Source organism: Lontra canadensis, unplaced genomic scaffold (assembly GCF_010015895.1).
Source record: "Lontra canadensis isolate GAN:19392208 unplaced genomic scaffold, GSC_riverotter_1.0 scaffold24, whole genome shotgun sequence".
In the NCBI taxonomy this organism is placed as follows: Eukaryota; Metazoa; Chordata; class Mammalia; order Carnivora; family Mustelidae; genus Lontra; species Lontra canadensis.
This window is the reverse complement of record NW_022631018.1, coordinates 505969-523223: the sequence shown is the minus strand read 5'-3', so window position 1 is coordinate 523223 and position 17255 is coordinate 505969. Positions and strand designations below refer to the sequence as shown.

Genomic DNA, 17255 nt, shown 5'->3' with positions numbered 1-17255 from the left:
AAGGATAAAAAGCTTAATGAAATTTAATTTTTGCCTTCAGAGGCAAGGTAGAAGAGGATGGAATATCTAAATTTTTAAAAAGAAAGAAAAAGGTGCTGTAACAATCCAAAAACTTTCTCTTTAGCCAGAATAGCAGTTAAAATATAAAGTTTTACATTAACTAAGGAAAAAACTGAGGGGAATAAACTTAGTCTAAAACAACTTATATTGATTTAAATGTTATTTTAAAGATAATTCTGGCTCTCAACAAAACTGATGATTAATCTCTTACATATCAAGTACACTGTCTACAAGACTTCATACCAGTGTTCTGTAAGAGACACAAACTCCAGTGCTAAAAGGTACACATTGTAGGTGATAGATTAACACCTTATCTATGTATTTAGAGTGGCACTAGTTATATATAATATCCTTGGAAGAACTGAGTTAACAGAAAGAATTTTCTGGTTGTGTGGTTCAGATGAGAAACTGGAACAGAGTCTTGTAGATTATCTTTTGATTTGTAGCATTACATGGTAAACACTGAAAATTCAATCATAATTACTATGACTTATTTGCAGAAAAATATAAGTCTTTCTAGAAGCATGAAACTCAGAGTGGATATGCTTCTCTTAGCTGGGCCAGACCACTTTAGGTTATCTAAGACTTCTACACCACATCAGAAAATGTTAGGAGGTCACTGTCCCAAGCACTGGTTAATTTCTCCGGAGTACTTTCTCAAAATCTCCATAGTACAGACTAATATTGTAGATTAAAGCTACAGCTAAGGAAAAAACCCTTTTTAAACTATAAATCGTGTGTGTGTAACATCTACCATCTATGGTTATAAATTACTTTCTTTCCAGAATATAGAGCTTTAAAACAAAAACCGTGCAAGGTAATATCTATGTCTAATGTTCTAATTTACAAATAAGGATGTAACAATCTTTACTGTTTACCCACTTAACAGCCTTACAATAAAAATAAATAAATACAAAGGCAAAATTAAAATAGTCTCTTCCTTTTTTAAAAAAGTTTTTTATATTTAAGTAATCTCTATACCCAAAGTGGGGCTCAAACTCACAACCCCGAAATCAAGAGTTGCACACTCTACTAAGTTAGCAAGGCATCCCTAAAATAGTCTTTTCCTGTTCTAAAAGAAAGGCCTCCAAACTGAGACACTAACTGTAACTGAATGAAATAACGAGATAATTATCTTGTGAAAATCAAAAGAACATCAGTGAAAAAGCCACAGATAAACTAAAGAATTATCATTATGAAATTTATGATGGGGGGGGTACCTGGGTGGCTCAGTGGTTATGCCCCTTCTCAGTTCATGATCTCAGGGTCCTGGGATCAAGCCCCATGTCTGGCTCTCTGCTCAGCAGGGAGCCTGCTTCCCCACCTCTCTGCCTGCCTCTCTGCCTACTTGTGATCTCTCTGTCAAATAAATAAATAAAATCTTTAAAAAAAAATTTATGATGGGGAAAAGTCAAATATTACATATACTTGAGAGCTGTAACTTTAAAAATTATTTTTTTTTTTTGTTTAAGTGGCATGCCAGATTCCATAGTGTAACAAATTTTTAATGGGAAGAAAGTTCTCTCTTTTGCAAAATTACACTATATATTATTTTTCAGGCTGAGGTTGATATTTGCATAGTAACAGCTTATAGCATTAATGAAGAGGTATTTGAGGTGGCTAACTTGTCTTCTATTTTGTGAATTTTATCATTATTTAATCATTTGTACCTATCAAAAGGGGAACTTTGGAATTTAAAAATTGCTGAACGGTGCTGGAAAGCTCTGTATCAGTTTTGTTCATTGCGTTTGGAACTTTAAAGGGTTAAGGAAGTCGATTTGTTTAAGAAAAGGAACTCCTTCTTGGATTTCTTTCTACTGACTATTCATCAATACTGAGATGATCCTATTAATAATAATAGGCTTATTAGCCCTTGAGCAACCAGGCGCTTAATCAGAGAAGCTATTTTCCTCCTCTACTCCTTAAGAAAAACAAAAAACAAACAAACCAAACATTGTAGGAAGGTTTTTCCAATAATCAAAAGAAATAATGCTCATCTAAAAGATTCAGAAAATAAAGTTTAGGAAGTAAAAACAAATTTTCCTCATAACCTCACATCCCTTTCCAGTATGGTCCCAATTTTTTGGTCCCCTTCATCTCTATTCCCTGGCTTCTTGTTCTCCAGTCTACTCCAATCAGGGCTCTGATGCCACTATTTTATGAAGCAGGTCTTATCAAGGTCACCAATGACTTCTATATTGCCAAATGCACACTGATCAATTCCCATCCTCATCTTTTTTCTTGCATTTGATAGTGATACATTAAATACTTCCCTCTTCCTGGAGATACTTCCTCTACTGGGCTTTTTTGATACCACACCCTGATTTTTATTCCTATTTCACTGATCCCTCCTTTGTATTTCCTTTGATGATGCATCTATTAAAAAAAAAATACTAGGGGGCAACAGGGTGGTGCAGTACGTTAAGCATCCAACTCTTGGTTTTAGGTCAGGTTGTGATCTTAGAGTCATGAGATCGAGCCCTACATCAGGCTCTGCACTCAGCACTGAGTCTGCTTGAGATTCTCTCCTCCCTCTGCCTTGCCTGCTTATGTTCTCTCACACTAAAATAAATAAATCTTAAAAAAAAAAAGGTAATTTAATCAGACCTCTAAATGTTAGTGTCTTCTTTTATTTACATGCTTTCCCTTGGTGACCTCAACCAATCCCATGGCATGAAATACTATGCTAAATATGCAAACACCCATACTTAACATCTACAGACCTAACCTGAACCCACTGAGCTCAAAAGTCACATATTCAGTTACCTGACAACTCCATGTGGACCAAACACGTCCAAAATAGGATTCCCAATTCCTCAAACCCAGTCATCCTTCACAAATACCTCACCACCTACAAATGATTGCTCTTTTGGTTTTCTCTATCATGGCAACGGTACCATCATTTAACTAACTGCTTAATCCAAAAAACTGGGAGTATACCAACTCTACCCCTTTCCTCATTCCTACAACCAAACTGCATAAAGCAACCAATTCAACCAGCCCACCTTCTTTTCCCACCATTCCTCAAATGCCTCCCCTTTTGTAGTCAAAAATATCAAGCAGTTTTTTAAAACACCATGATTTCTTTATTAATTTCAGTAGGTACTAGTAAGATGATCCTATATCTAACTGCTACTGCACTTTATTTTTTTAAAAGATTTTATTTATTTATTCGACAGACAGAGATTACAAGTAGGCAGAGAGGCAGGCAGAGAGAGGAAGGGAAGCAGGCTCCCTGCTGAGCAGAGAGCCTGATGCGGGGCTCGATCCCAGGACCCTGAGCATGACCCGAGCTGAAGGCAGAGGCTTAACCCACTGAACCACCCAGGCGCCCCCGATACTTTGCTTTTATCAAAGTTTCTCTATGTATGCTAGGATTAGTGACTTTTTTCCAAATGTTTTATTAAGAATCTCATTTTTATATATTGTAATCCTCTCAGAGAAGTATTTCTCACCTATTGATATTCCACTAGAAAGAGTAGAACTTTCTGCTTGGCCACGAGATGGTGCATGGGGTTCCATGACACTGTCATCTAGTAGATGTCTTGGCCCTGCATTTGGGAACGTTGCACTCTTAAACTCTGCTGTGTTCATTTTATGAATGAAACTGGAAACAAAGAGAAATATTTTTCATATATTTTATTATTGTTGGTTAATTCAGGATATAAAGGATACTCTTAAAGATTCAAGATACAGAACATTTACCTGCTATCCTAAACTGACTTTTGAATTCTCATGCTAAGATATCACACAGATATTCCCATAAAAGCCTAAAATTAACAGTTCAAGGAAAATATTTTAGGAAACCAGGCCAGGCCCTATCTTATGTAACAGATAATATTTTAATTTCATCTTGAGTCTTGGGTCCATTAGAAAATAGTTCCACATTCACTTTTGGGAAACAGCTATTAAATTTTCACAAAAATTATGGCAAAGGTAAAATATGGGCCCCATTTTGAGTAAACAATCTTGCAAAGGTAACGATGTTAAACTAAAGATCAGTTTCCTTTTCATTATATTTAAGAATGAAAGGAGTAATTTTTATACACCTTTACTTATGGTGACCTACTTTAAGACAAGCAATGACTGTTTTGGTATGAAAGTTGTAATTTAAAAGAAGAATGGGCAATTGCTTTCCTCATTTTATTTATGATGATACTCTGTAATATAGCTCATTTATTTCCCCCAAATGCAGGCACTGTTGGGAGAAGCTTATTTCCAAATTAAGGTAAAAGAAGAACTAAATGCTTCTAGGCAAACAAGATATTTTACTAAATCAGGAAAAAAACTACTGTTATACAAATAAAACTATATTTAACTAATAAAACATAGAGAAAACAAATTCTACTGGAAACAACTTAAAAATCTGAAAGATAAAATGAAAAATGCTGACTTATAGCCCAAGCTATGGCACTTCCTGTGTCCATGTGGAATCAGGTTCCGAGGGGACGGCGGCGTCTGTGGAAGCAAGGCTCCTTCAGCTGCCATGCTTTTTCTTCCACTCTGTGGAGATGCTCCTACTTCAGGACCTAGAGGTTAAATGCAAAAGAGAAAGAGACAGAGACAGAGAGAGACACAGAGGGAGAGAAATTTTTCAGATTGTTTCAAAAAGATTCCCTTGATAGAAAATATAAAATGTGATTTAAATTTTAAGATAATGATATAGTTAATTCTATTTAATTGACTGAACATTAAAATATTTGCTTTCTGGGGTGCCTGGGGGGGCTCAGTGGTTTAAGCCTCTGCCTTAGGCTCAAGTCATGATTTCAGGGTCCTGGGATCGAGCCCCGCATCAGGCTCTCTGCTCAGCGGGAAGCCTGCTTACCCCCGCACCCTTCATACTGCCTGCCTCTCTGCCTACTTGGGATCTCTGTCTGTCAAATAAATAAATAAAATCTTTTAAAAAAATATTTGCTTTCTGAGTCTTAAAACACAAAATCCAAAACATACAAAATCTGTTAATTTCTCTTATTGCACTAAGCAGGCAGTATTAGTATTTGCCTCTTTTCAAGAGGAGAAGCAGAATTAGAAGAGATGGGCCCAGAATATCACAATCATAGATTAAAGCCTGGAAGTAATCACAAAGAGGAGTCCCAGTTCAGTGCTCGTTTAATTTTACACAGTGCTTCCCTCTCTTAGTTTTAGCTTCTTCTTGGAGAAAGAGCATGTGGGGCAGGTCAAGCATTCAAGTTGGAATTTCAGTCTATTTTGACACTGTTCAGACTTAAATGTGAGTTAAAAAACCAGAACTTGAAAAGTATAAAGTTTGCAAGATATCATTTTAACAAAGAAAACAAAAGCAAATCTAAGGGATTCAGACTGCCATGTTTTCCACTGCTTTTAATATACTTTCCCCCTAGGTATCATCATGGCTTGTCCCCTTGCTTCCTCTACACCTTATTGAATGGGCCTCCAAACACTTACAGGGTATCTAATAAGTTTAGTGGCAGAGTCTGCATTTGAAATTTTAAAAAAGGTACTTATTAATAATTTCTTAAACAGGGCACCTGGGTGGCTCAGTGGGTGAAAGCCTCTGCCTTCAGCTCAGGTCATGATCCTGGGATAGAGACCTGCATTGGGCTCTCTGCTCAGTGGGGAGCCTGCTTCCCATTCCGCCCCCCCCAACCCCGCCACCGCCTCTCTGCCTACTTGTGATATCTGTCTGTCAAATAAATAAATAAAATCTTGGAAAAAAAAAATCTCAATGAACAATTCTCCCCAATTTTATATTTTTAATTATGTGTGGTACACATATATTATCCCCATTATAATGCAACAGGTGCATTATGGGATTGTGACTATTTTTTATTATTTTTCATACCTGGCCCAGTATTAGAGTGAAACTGCTATAATGTTACTAGAACTGATTTCCATAATTATTCATGTTAATAAAAATTTCCAGGGTGCCTGGGTGGCTCAGTGGGTTAAGCCTCTGCCTTCGGCTCAGGTAATGATCTCAGGGTCCTGGGATCGAGGCCCGCATCGGGCTCTCTGCTCAGCGGGGAGCCTGCTTTCTCCTCTCTCTCTCTATGCCTGCCTCTCTGCATACTTGTGATCTCTCTGTTTCAAATAAATAAAAATCTTAAAAAAAAAAAAATTTCCACTCAAACCACAGAAAAATTTAATGTCATCAACCTTCACTGACCAGGATGGTGTATTCTTAATAAAAAAAGAACAGGTATTTATAAACACTTACTTACTTTTTTATTTGTTGTGTATGTTTTCCTTGATTAGTTTTTTTTGTACATTACTATAAACTCCAAGTAACAATTTCTTAATTAAAAAACAGAAAAACCCAAAGTGATATATTTTAATACCAAAAATAAATTTTTGCATGCATTATAAAATGTGCTAAGTATTTATTTACATTGGAGCATATTATTTCTTATTAGGTTATCTGATTTGTTATTCAGTCATCTGAAAAAACTATACACTAACCTACTAAATCTTCTCTCGAAGCAGCAGAGCGTGGCGTGCTTGTCCCTGGTTCTATCTTTAACGAAAGCCTGAATTTTAAAAATAAACAAAACACATAAAATGATTAACATTTGACAATATTAAAATTACATTATTTCCTCACAAAAAAGCATTTTAATAACAATCTCAGCTATATATTTTTCTTCAAGAGCAATCTTTAATAATAGTAAATCTCTTATTTCTTTCATACAAAGCATATCTTATGGTTATTCTTAGAAATATTAGGCAGAGAAAAAAAAATTAAAAAGTTATACTTAAAAACAGAAAAATTTCCCCCAAACTAAATGGCTCAACACATTTAAAAATATTTGATGAATGACTAAAAAGTGATTTAACTTGAAGTTATATTGATACCTGACACTTAAATTCAGGAATTTTCATGTATTACACAAATTATTTCTAGAATTGTTACTGGATGGACAAATGGCTTCTGTAGCACGGAAAATTTCCAAAACATCCCCCAAAACAACTAATTCAACTTTTTTTTTTTAATATTTTATCCATTCATTTGACAGAGATCACAAGCAGACAGAGAGAGGGGGAAGCAGGCTCCCTGCGGAGCAGAGAGCCCAATATGGGGCTCGATCCCAGGACCCTGAGATCACGACCCGAGCTGAAGGCAGAGGCTTTAACCCACTGAGCCACCCGGGTGCCCCCCAATTCAACTTCTTAAAAGATCTTTTTTTTTTTTTTTTTTAAAGATTTTATTTATTTATTTGACAGACGGAGATCACAAGCAGGCAGAGAAGCAGGCAGAGAGAGAGGAGGAAGCAGGCTCCCTGCTGAGCAGAGGGCCCAATGCGGGGCTTGATCCCAGGATCCTGGGATCATGACCTGAGCCGAAGGCAGAGGCTTTAACCCACTGAGCCACCCAGGCACCCCTTAAAACATCTTTAATAATAAAAAAGTTATTTGCAAAATTCCTGGTAAATCCCTGTCCTAAGTCAAAGCTTATTAGCTGATACGTAAGTTCCATTTAGGGTAATATATCCAGTTTTGAGTTTCACAGCAAAAAGACAGTTATGACTCCTATCAGTAGATGCCATTTCAAGAAACAGGATAATATAGCAGTTGCAGAACATACTTTGGTATATCCCGCAAAGCCTATTATTACTAAGGATTTGTCTAAATATTAATACTTTTTTAAAAAAAAGCATTTTACCAACTGGAGTTTTTTTAATGAAATTGTACAATACAAGTGATATTCATCATGATAAATCTATTATAGGTTGTCAACTTATTATTTCCTTGATAACCTCACAGGGAATTATGTATGATTTTATTCCAATTATCTGACAGTGTAAAATGTAGTCCTGAACAGATATATGATTAACCAGAACTCTCTGTTCTTTCTACGGAGCAGTTTAATTATTTGGGCTACAGACTATACTGAATTCATTCATTCGATCAACAGCTACCGAACACCTGTTTTGTGTTGGGCACTGTGATCTTGCACTGACAGAACACAGACTAAGGCAGACGAGTAGCCTGCCCTTGAGAAGCTTACAGTCTGGTATGTGAAGGACAGAGAAGTAAATAAAATAACTACAATTTCCTAACGCAGAACTGCAACTGAAAGGAAGGGAGGGGAAGCTATGGGTGAGTCACGCCGCTGTCAGCAGTATAAAAAGGAGAAGCATCTTAAAGCACAGCAGTCAAGTCAGAGTCTGGGTGCCTATGTCATCATCAAAACACCATCCAGAACAGTGAAGCTGGTTCACCGAGAAAAGAGATTATGTTCAGTATTAACTGAATATTAACTGTGGAAGATTTCCATCCCGATTAAAAAACACACATTAGGGGCACCTGGGTGGTGCAGTGGGTTAAAGACTCTGCCTTCAGCTCAAGTCATGATCTCTGGGACCTGGGATCGAGCCCCGCATCGGGCTCTCTGCTCAGTGGGGAGCCTGCTTCCTCCCTCTCTCTCTGTCTGCCTCTCTGCCTACTTGTGATCTCTGTCAAATAAATAAATAAAATCTTTAAAAAAAACCCACGCATTAATTTGTAGTGTCTATACTGGTTGCCTACAGATAGATGAAGCTGCCAAAAAAACAGAGGCCTTGGATAAACCAAAGGTGTCATTTTTATTTAAATCTCTCTCATCAGAAAAACCATTTTTTTCTAATCATTTTAATGGCTCTTATCTTAAAATGCTGACTTTCAGCATACTGAATTAGAAGGTTCCTGAAACACAACTGCATCTTCAAAAAACTGTCTTCTTCAGTCTCCCATCTGATGCCCCAATACTGCCAAGTGACTGAGCATTCCCCAAAGCAAAAACACTACTTCCTACCCTAATCCTCTGATTCTTTCATCCCCTGGAACACTTTTCCTCACTCCTTACATGGAGATACCATCTACTAGCCTGTTAAGATTAATAAGCCTCAGGTGACACTGTCTCCTGAAACCATTCATGTTCTTTTTTTCCTCATTTTTCCCACTAAAAGCTGAGTTAGGTCTCCCTCCGGATCTATGTTCCCATGGCATCCTGAGCATATGTCATCTATCACAGTAATGTCTGCACTGCTTTGTCATCATCTGTCTTGTGGATATGTTCTGTATGAGATGAGCTTCTTAAGGGCATGAACAAGATTTTGTTTCTGTAATCCCGGCAAGTAGCACAAAAAACTCACCTATGGCAAATGTTTAATAACTATTTGTTAAAATGACTGTAATGGGAAGGCCATTCTGGTTCTAGCCACTCATGAAAACAGAAATCAGTACAACAGCATTAGCTTTCCTACAAAAATGAAGGTATCTCACATCATATACTGACAGTTAAAGGCTTCATTGGCTCATATATCTTTTTAACAAAGTAAGAATTAGCCTAACTAAACACTTTTACTTTCACCACAGTAAATAAAAACTTACCATCCTCTATAACTGTGCAGTAATTTCTTAGGCTTCACTATTGAATACTTTAACTTCTTTTAAATTCAACAAGTTTCAGCCAGATATAGAAATTTTTAACAACTATTTAATCATATTTTGAGTTTAAGATATGTCACTAGACAACACATGAGTGTTTTGTGCTATGCCAGTGATTAGAGCTAAGATGGAAGAAATAGTGGTAAATATAAGATACAGACCATCAAACGCAAGAAGCCCCTAACCCAGGGCGACAACAAATCTATGAAAAAAACTGCAGCCTTGAAAAGCTGATCCACTGACCTCAGACATTTTCAAATGAACTACTATTTATTTTATAAAATAAAAATTGATACAGAAATAGAAAGTGGTAATATTATGGTATGGGGGGAAAGATGGCAGTAAACGTGTTTTTATTTTTACTTATTTTTTATTTTTATTTATTTATTATTATTTTTTTGAAAGATTTTATTTATTACTTATATGACAGTCAGAGATCACAAGTAGGCAGAGAGGCAGGCAGAGAGAGAGGAAGGGAAGCAGGCTCCCTGCTGAGCAGAGAGCCCGATGCGGGGCTCGATCCCAGGACCCTGGGATCCTGACCTGAGCCGAAGGCAGAGGCTTTAACCTACTGAGCCACCCAGGTGCCCCTATTTTTATTTATTTTTTAAAATATTTTTATTTTTCTATTTGACAGAGAGAGACAGAGAGCACAAGCAGGGGGAGCAGAAGGAGGGGGAGCAGAAGGAGGGGGAGAAGAAGCAGGGTCCCTGCTGAGGAGGCAGCCTGACAGGGGACTCAATCTCAGGATCTTGTGATCGTGACCTGAGCTGAAGGGAGATGCCTGACTGACTGAGCCACCCAGGTGCCCCAATAAAGGTGTTTTTAAACATTAATAAAATTTTAGATACATTTAAATATATATTATCTAGAGCTTTAATCTTTGAAGATAATTTATTTCTAGTTATTTTCCAGAATTTGTAGCCTTTTATTGGTACTTTCTTCACTGAAAACTGTTGAAGCTTAATGGAACAAGGCAGTTGATAATCACATCATACAAGAAAATTTTTATATAATGCATTAATAATGAAAAATAACCTAGTCTCTCACTTTGTAAGTTTTTAAAGTATGTGTAAGTATGGAAGTTTATTGGAATTTACTGGAAAAAAAATTTGTAAAAGACACAAAGTAAAATGAAAGCTTGGGACTAATTTGCATAATAAAGCTAAGCAAAAACTTTTTATTTGAAATTAACAAGTGAAGTTACAAGAAGCATCAGAAGCCTCAAGAGATATAAGCTCTTTGTCCTTCCATCTTTTGAAAAAACAAAAAAACCGAAAAACCCCCAAAACCTGGCAGTTAAGAGGTATAGTATTCACTGAAAATAAAAAGGCTTAAAACCTAAAAATCCTTCCTACCTTGGGCAGAACTGTAGATGTTAAAAAGAAGGAAATGGGCAGCTGTATTTTAAAAGTGATTTCTGAAATCTTTAATAAAGGACTTGGTATAATAGAGAAAAGGGTTAAGTGTGGTACTGGACATATGCCTCTACCCTAGAGGTAGGAAGGTTCAATATTGTCTCAATCCATGAAAACAACTGTAAACAAATTCAAAGATGTGTCCAAAAATTACCATTACAAAAGGAATAATTTTCCTATTTATAGAGGGTTTCATTATTTTTTCAATCTATTACAAGATAAGTTTCCATAAAGATTCAGTGCTTGAATATAAAGAAAGGAAGACATTTATACTGGAACTATCAAAGATCAGCTCTCAACAACTTGAGAAAAGTGAAACACTTTTAAACAAAAGAACAGATGAGGTATTTGTAAATTGTCTCAATCATATCAAGTGCTTAAGAAATACATAAGGGTGCCAGGGTGGCCTAGTCGTTAAGTGTCTGCCTTCAGCTCAGGTCATGATCCCAGGGTCCTGGGATCGAGCTCCGCATGAGGCTCCCTGTTCAGCAGGAAGCCTGCTTCTCCCTCTCCCACACTCCCTGCTGGTGTTCCCTCTCTCACTGAGTCTCTCTCTGTCAAATAAACAAATAAAATCTTAAAAAAAAAAAAAACCAAAAAAACAAAAAAAAACATAAAATAATGTATACAAATACCTTTATCACTGTAAACTGGATTAGGCATTTGCATGATATGATATAAAATTCAGATGTTTAAACACATGGGGACGAAAGGGTAGAACACAGATCAAAGTTAAACCACTTCTGAAGATCCAACCTACTTGTAATTATCATCTTCCACAAACTTCTGTAGTTCTTCTATATACTGAACGGAGTTCAGGTATTTTTGAACATGAGGCAACATGGGGATATCTAGGCAAAATGTGGTAAATAATTATCTGATGCAGTATATCTTAACCAGAATTTTAAAAGTTAATTTGAGAAATACATACTTAAGAAAAATTAAGGCTGCATGGCACCAAAACTCTAGGACACTACTGAGGTAGATTTTATTTAATGTAAAACTGATGGTAATTTAAAAAATTACAGTTGCATGCTGTTTGTACAGATTAAGAAACAAAACAAAACACCAAACATACTCTGGTTTCTCTTCAGACTGTATTAAAACAACAACAACAAACAGCTCCATTTACCAAATCCCACATATTTGATAAATGTCCTCCCCCACATATACTTTTAGGAAGTTTTTAAGGTTTTCTTAGAAGTATACACATGCACATAAAATAACTTTAAAACAAATCTATTTTAAATAAATTGGATAATGTAAACTCACTGTTTTAACATTTTAAAAATATACACCAGTAATGGTTATCTTTATTCCCTACCAAGGTGAAAGCATCCAAACATCATAAAAAATGAGAAAAAAAAATACAACACTTTTTCTCATTATCTGGGCTTGTGTAAGCTCTTTCTACATGTTTTCCCATTAAATACTCTTGAACAAAAAATTGGTTATTTATTTAATGATGAACTTAAGAAAGCTAGTCGACTATTACAAGGATCATTGTTTTAGTCCCTTCCCAAACTGAAAAATATAAGAACTATTTCTGTAACCAGGGATATCAAATGAGATGAAGGTAACAGAAAATAATCTTATAAATTATGTTAGCAAAGTTGCTACAGAAGAAAAAAGATAAAACAAAATTTTAAATATGAAACACTTCAACTCCTTAAAAGCAAGATATCAAACAGGATGCTAAATATTAAACAATCATTATTTTCCTTTATAGTAGGATGATGTTCCCTGCTGTGCAAAAAATGGCTATCAATTCAGATAAATGAGTCAAAAGAATTGCAGCATAATGATGTAGTATTACTCCCCAGAAACGTACCATATTCACAGGACTGCTGTAAATCAGAAATTATTCGAAGGATGTTATTCATCAAATTTGATCTTTGCTCATTTTCTAGAATGCTTCCGGTTGATGGGTATGCTGAATCAATGTATGTTAAATCTGACAAATAGATACCTGAAACAAAAGATACAAATAGATAAATACAAAAAACAAATAGGTACCTGAAACAAAATGAGATAAATGAGTGTTTTCTTACTTGTAGTTTGGAAGAGCATGATAAAAATAAGAATTAAAAAAAAAAAAACAAACAAACCTAGTTCATCACTACATTTAAATATATGCTGTATTTAGGATTTATTGTTAATACACCACCACCTTGCTAAATCATAATCACTGAGGCATAGGTTTCCATGGATTTGGGGTCAGATACATAAATAATGTTTTTGTAAATGTTCTCTTAATGAGGGTATTTTGTTTTTGTTTCTATTTTAAAGTTTATTTACTTATAATCCCTCCACCCAACGTGGGGTACTCAAACTCACAACCCCGAGATCAAGAGTCACTTGCTCTACCAACTGAGCTAGCCAGGCGCTCCTGATGAACTTTATAGCAGCTCCCATGGCATCAGACATGAAGTGTTTGTATATTGTCTTATTCTAAAGATTGACAGTTGGATTTCTGAAACAGTGCATGTGACTACAAACTGAACTCTTCCCCCCACTGCAACCCCACTGCCCCATTTCTCTGTGCCAACAAAATAACCTCCAAATATAACTTGGTTTTACCAGTTCTAGATATGCAAGGCCACACATGTAGTGTGTAAGAAAGACAACTATAGTTAAAGAGAAAAATACACTTTCCTACTTTTTTCCTCATTACTGCACATTTCATGGACTCTGAAAAAACCACCTATGTACCACATACACTGCCTTCCAAAAAAGCCCTGTGTTCTTTTTTCATGCTGTTTCTTTCATCTTGACTGTTTCCGAGACTTATCTCTGCCCATCTCAATTTTATTTAATATCTAGGTCAGTGTCAACTGTTCTTTAGTTTTCTCATAGACTCCAAGAAAGGAATGTAGAAACTGTCCAGTCTAACCCCCTTTTTACAGATGAAGAATCCGAGGTCCACGGATATTGACAGACTAATGCCATGTGAACGGTTAGTAACAAAGCTGGACCTCAGAGTATATACCTGTACCCTAGCTTCTCCACTACCCGCTGGTATAAATTCATACAGTATCTGTAATACCATTCACTTGGTAATTTTTATGACTTTATAATCTGTTTAAACTCTATTTATATCTTATCTGCTCAAGACTATAAACTCATTTAAGGCAGTTGCTCTATCTTGCACTCTAAGAAAATGAAAATTTTGTGCAGTGTTTTGACAATAGGTGTTTAAAACCACCTAAAATCTTGGGCTGGCAATCTTTTTACTCATCCTATTCATTCTTTTTCCATTCAAGAAGTCTTTAATGGTACTCTCGATGCCATCTATCATAAATACTTCCTTTACTTCAGAGACTCTCAACTTCTTTTTTAATGACTTCAAATGACTCCTTAGCGTAGCTGCTTTGCCTTCATCTCAGAGGAAAAAGAATCCCTTTTTCCTCTCCACTGTGATTTTGAGTGTAATCACGACAGCCTCCTCACCCACCGTGGGCTCCTTTCCGGAGCGGAGCGGAGGCCTACATTTACACCTTCTCTCTTGAAGAAAACAAAATCAAGGTAACTCTTTGTTCACATCTGATTCCTCCTCTGGACAGGACCCCTGTCCCTTTCTCTGTAACAAACAGCTTGAAAGAGAAAGAGAGACTCCTCCACTTATTTAACCCTTCATCTCTTTTTAATGAAATATCTGACACATACAAAAGTTTACATGAGTCAGGAAAAATTATGACAGTCTCTGAAATAGGCAAAAAAAAAAAAAAAAAAAATTACCAGGTGTCCTATCTCCAGTGTATCCTTATGGACTTTCTGAGCTATCTGACAAACTCTAAGTTTTTGAAAACTAGTAATAATACAAACTCCTGTCCATAAAAATGCCAATGCCGTATGTTCAGTAAAATGTAAATGATTAATGCTCTACGGATGCTGGCCAGTTTTGCAACTATGTATAAATTTATCTTAGCATTTTTGACTATATGGTACATGTGGTACTCTGAATTCTCTCCTGAAATGGTTGCAGTATCCTCCTGATCCCCTTATAAATTTAATGATTTAAATAGAAACGTGACATGTACTCATTTTGTATTTGTTTAAGAATCATGATTTTACCATTTTATTTTTTTTTAAAGATTTTATTTATTATTTATTTGACAGAGAGAGAGATCACAAGTAGGCAGAGAGGCAGGCAGAGAGAGAGAGGAAGGGAAGCAGGCTCCCTGCTGAGCAGAGAGCCCGATGCAGGACTCGATCCCAGGACCCTGAGATCATGACCTGAGCCGAAGGCAGCGGCTTAACCCACTGAGCTACCCAGGCGCCCATGATTTTACCATTTTAAAAAGTATACTCTAACTTATGTAATACTGCTTGTTATCAAGCGATGTAATAGATACCGGTGAATGACCAGCCAGCTTAAGAAGTACATCATCACCTGTACTGTTCATTCCCTGTATGATCTCCCTGCCTCCCATCCAGAGCTAACTAACCACTACTCCAAAACTTAAAATTATTCTCTCGTTTTGTTTTTCCCAAGACATCTGTCTGTATCCCTGCACGATATATTTACTTTTACTTACGGTTAAATTCAATGATAACATTCGTAAACATAGGTACACAGTAAGTAACACAGTAAGTAACAAACACCTGTAAATTTATAGGTGTTTATTAAATTTTTAAAAATATGGCCTTCTGTGATTGCTGTGTCTCACCATTTTGTTTCCAGGAGTTACTTGTGTTGTTAAATGCAGCAGTAATTCCTTAGACTGAGAATATATTAACATGTAACTGTATCACAATTTACTCACTTATTTGATACTTTTAAGTTACTTCTTCCCTCCCTACGCGTTGCTACTGACATTCTTATAAGTATCTCCTGGGACACATGTACAAGAATTGTCCTAGGATATATCTCATATTATATTACATATATGGCATTTATATGGTTTATTAATGTTCAGCTTCATACTTTTTTTTTTTTTAAAGATTTTATTTATTTATTTGCCAGAGATCACAAGTAGGCAGAGGCAGGAGGTGGGGGGGGGGCGGTAAGCAGGCTCCCCGCCAAGCAGAGAGCCGGATGTGGGGCTCAATCCCAGGACCCTGGGATCATGACCTGAGCTGGAAGGCAGAGGCTTTAACTCACTGAGCCACCCAGACGCCCCTCCACTGGTTTTTAAAGCTTTATCAATTCACACTACCACTGATAGCATTTAAGTTTCTACTAGTCCGCTCTTGTGCTAACACTTGATTATTATCAGTCTTCTTGACTTCTGCCAATCTTATAGGTATAAAATAATATCTCACTGTGTTTTTAAATTTTCCTTTTTTTGATTGGTAATGAGGTTACATATTTATATTTCTATGAAATGTCTTTTATCCATTTTTTCCTCGGGGTTGTCTTTTTTTCTTACTGATTTCTAAGTTCTTAATATATTGTGGAAACCAATCCACTTGGCAGTTAAATTTAATCCACTTTTCAATCTACTATACAGTCTGAAAGCTGGGGTACCTGGGTGGCTCAGTTGGTCGAACACCTGCCTTCAGTTCAGGTCATGATCCTAGGGTCCTAGGATTGAGTCCCGTACTGGGCTCCCTGCTAAGCAGGGAGTCTGCTTCTTCCGCTTCTCCCTCACGCTCTGCTCTTCCCCTTGCTCGTGCACTCTCTCTCAAATAAATGAATAAAATCTCTAAAAAAAAAAATACAGTCTGAAATCTGTATCTTGCTGAAATTTACTCCAACAAGGGTATAAGGGACCTGCTCATTATTAAATCTTTAAACATCTCTCTTGGTCTCCCGCTGCTCATTAGTGTCTCAGTATTTTTATTATTCCCTTTGTTCTTTGGGGCTTTACTGGCTTGGACCTTCCTTGCCGCCGCCCCCCCTCCACCCCGCCAATTCTTCTTTTTCCTCATGTTCCCTAGAAATTGATGTTCTCCATGGTTCTGTCATTCATCTCACTCTGCATGTTCCTTTCCTCGATTATCTTACTTCTGTAGCCTCAACCATCACCTAATTGCCAATGACTTTTCAAATCTCTTTTTAGAACTGAAATCTTTAATTTTCAATTTGACATGCCAAACTAATCATTATTTGTCTCAAAACACACGACATCCCAACTTCTTACCTTAGTTAGAGGTATTACTAATTGTTAAAGTTAGAAAGTTCAAAACTACTCAAGTAAAACAGTTCAGGAGAAACTTACTATCTTGTATTTTCTCCCATATTAGGTTATTAGTGAATACAAGAGGATCAAGTAATATTAAATGATCAAGTAATGCATTCTATAACATATATCAGAGCCTAAAAGCTGGCATTCATCTGTCCCAATGTTTTTAAAACCAGGAAATATCATAGGAAATACCTAAGTGACTTTCTCTTCCTAAAAAATGGGAAGATCTGGCAATAATGAG

The 17255-nt window shown here is 36.4% G+C and overlaps 1 protein-coding gene across 3 annotated transcripts in view; it reads right to left on the bottom strand.

Annotated features, from left to right (window-relative positions):
• RALGPS2 (Ral GEF with PH domain and SH3 binding motif 2) overlaps positions 1-17255 on the bottom strand; it is a 153825-nt gene that overhangs the window by 20353 nt on the left and 116217 nt on the right. For all 3 annotated transcript variants that reach the window (XM_032862575.1, XM_032862577.1, XM_032862578.1), the window contains 5 exons: positions 12715-12852; positions 11644-11734; positions 6499-6566; positions 4454-4589; positions 3516-3667 (listed from right to left, as the gene is read on the bottom strand). In XM_032862575.1, the coding sequence (XP_032718466.1) occupies positions 3516-3667; positions 4454-4589; positions 6499-6566; positions 11644-11734; positions 12715-12852 (585 nt within the window). The remainder of the gene's footprint in view (positions 1-3515; positions 3668-4453; positions 4590-6498; positions 6567-11643; positions 11735-12714; positions 12853-17255) is intronic.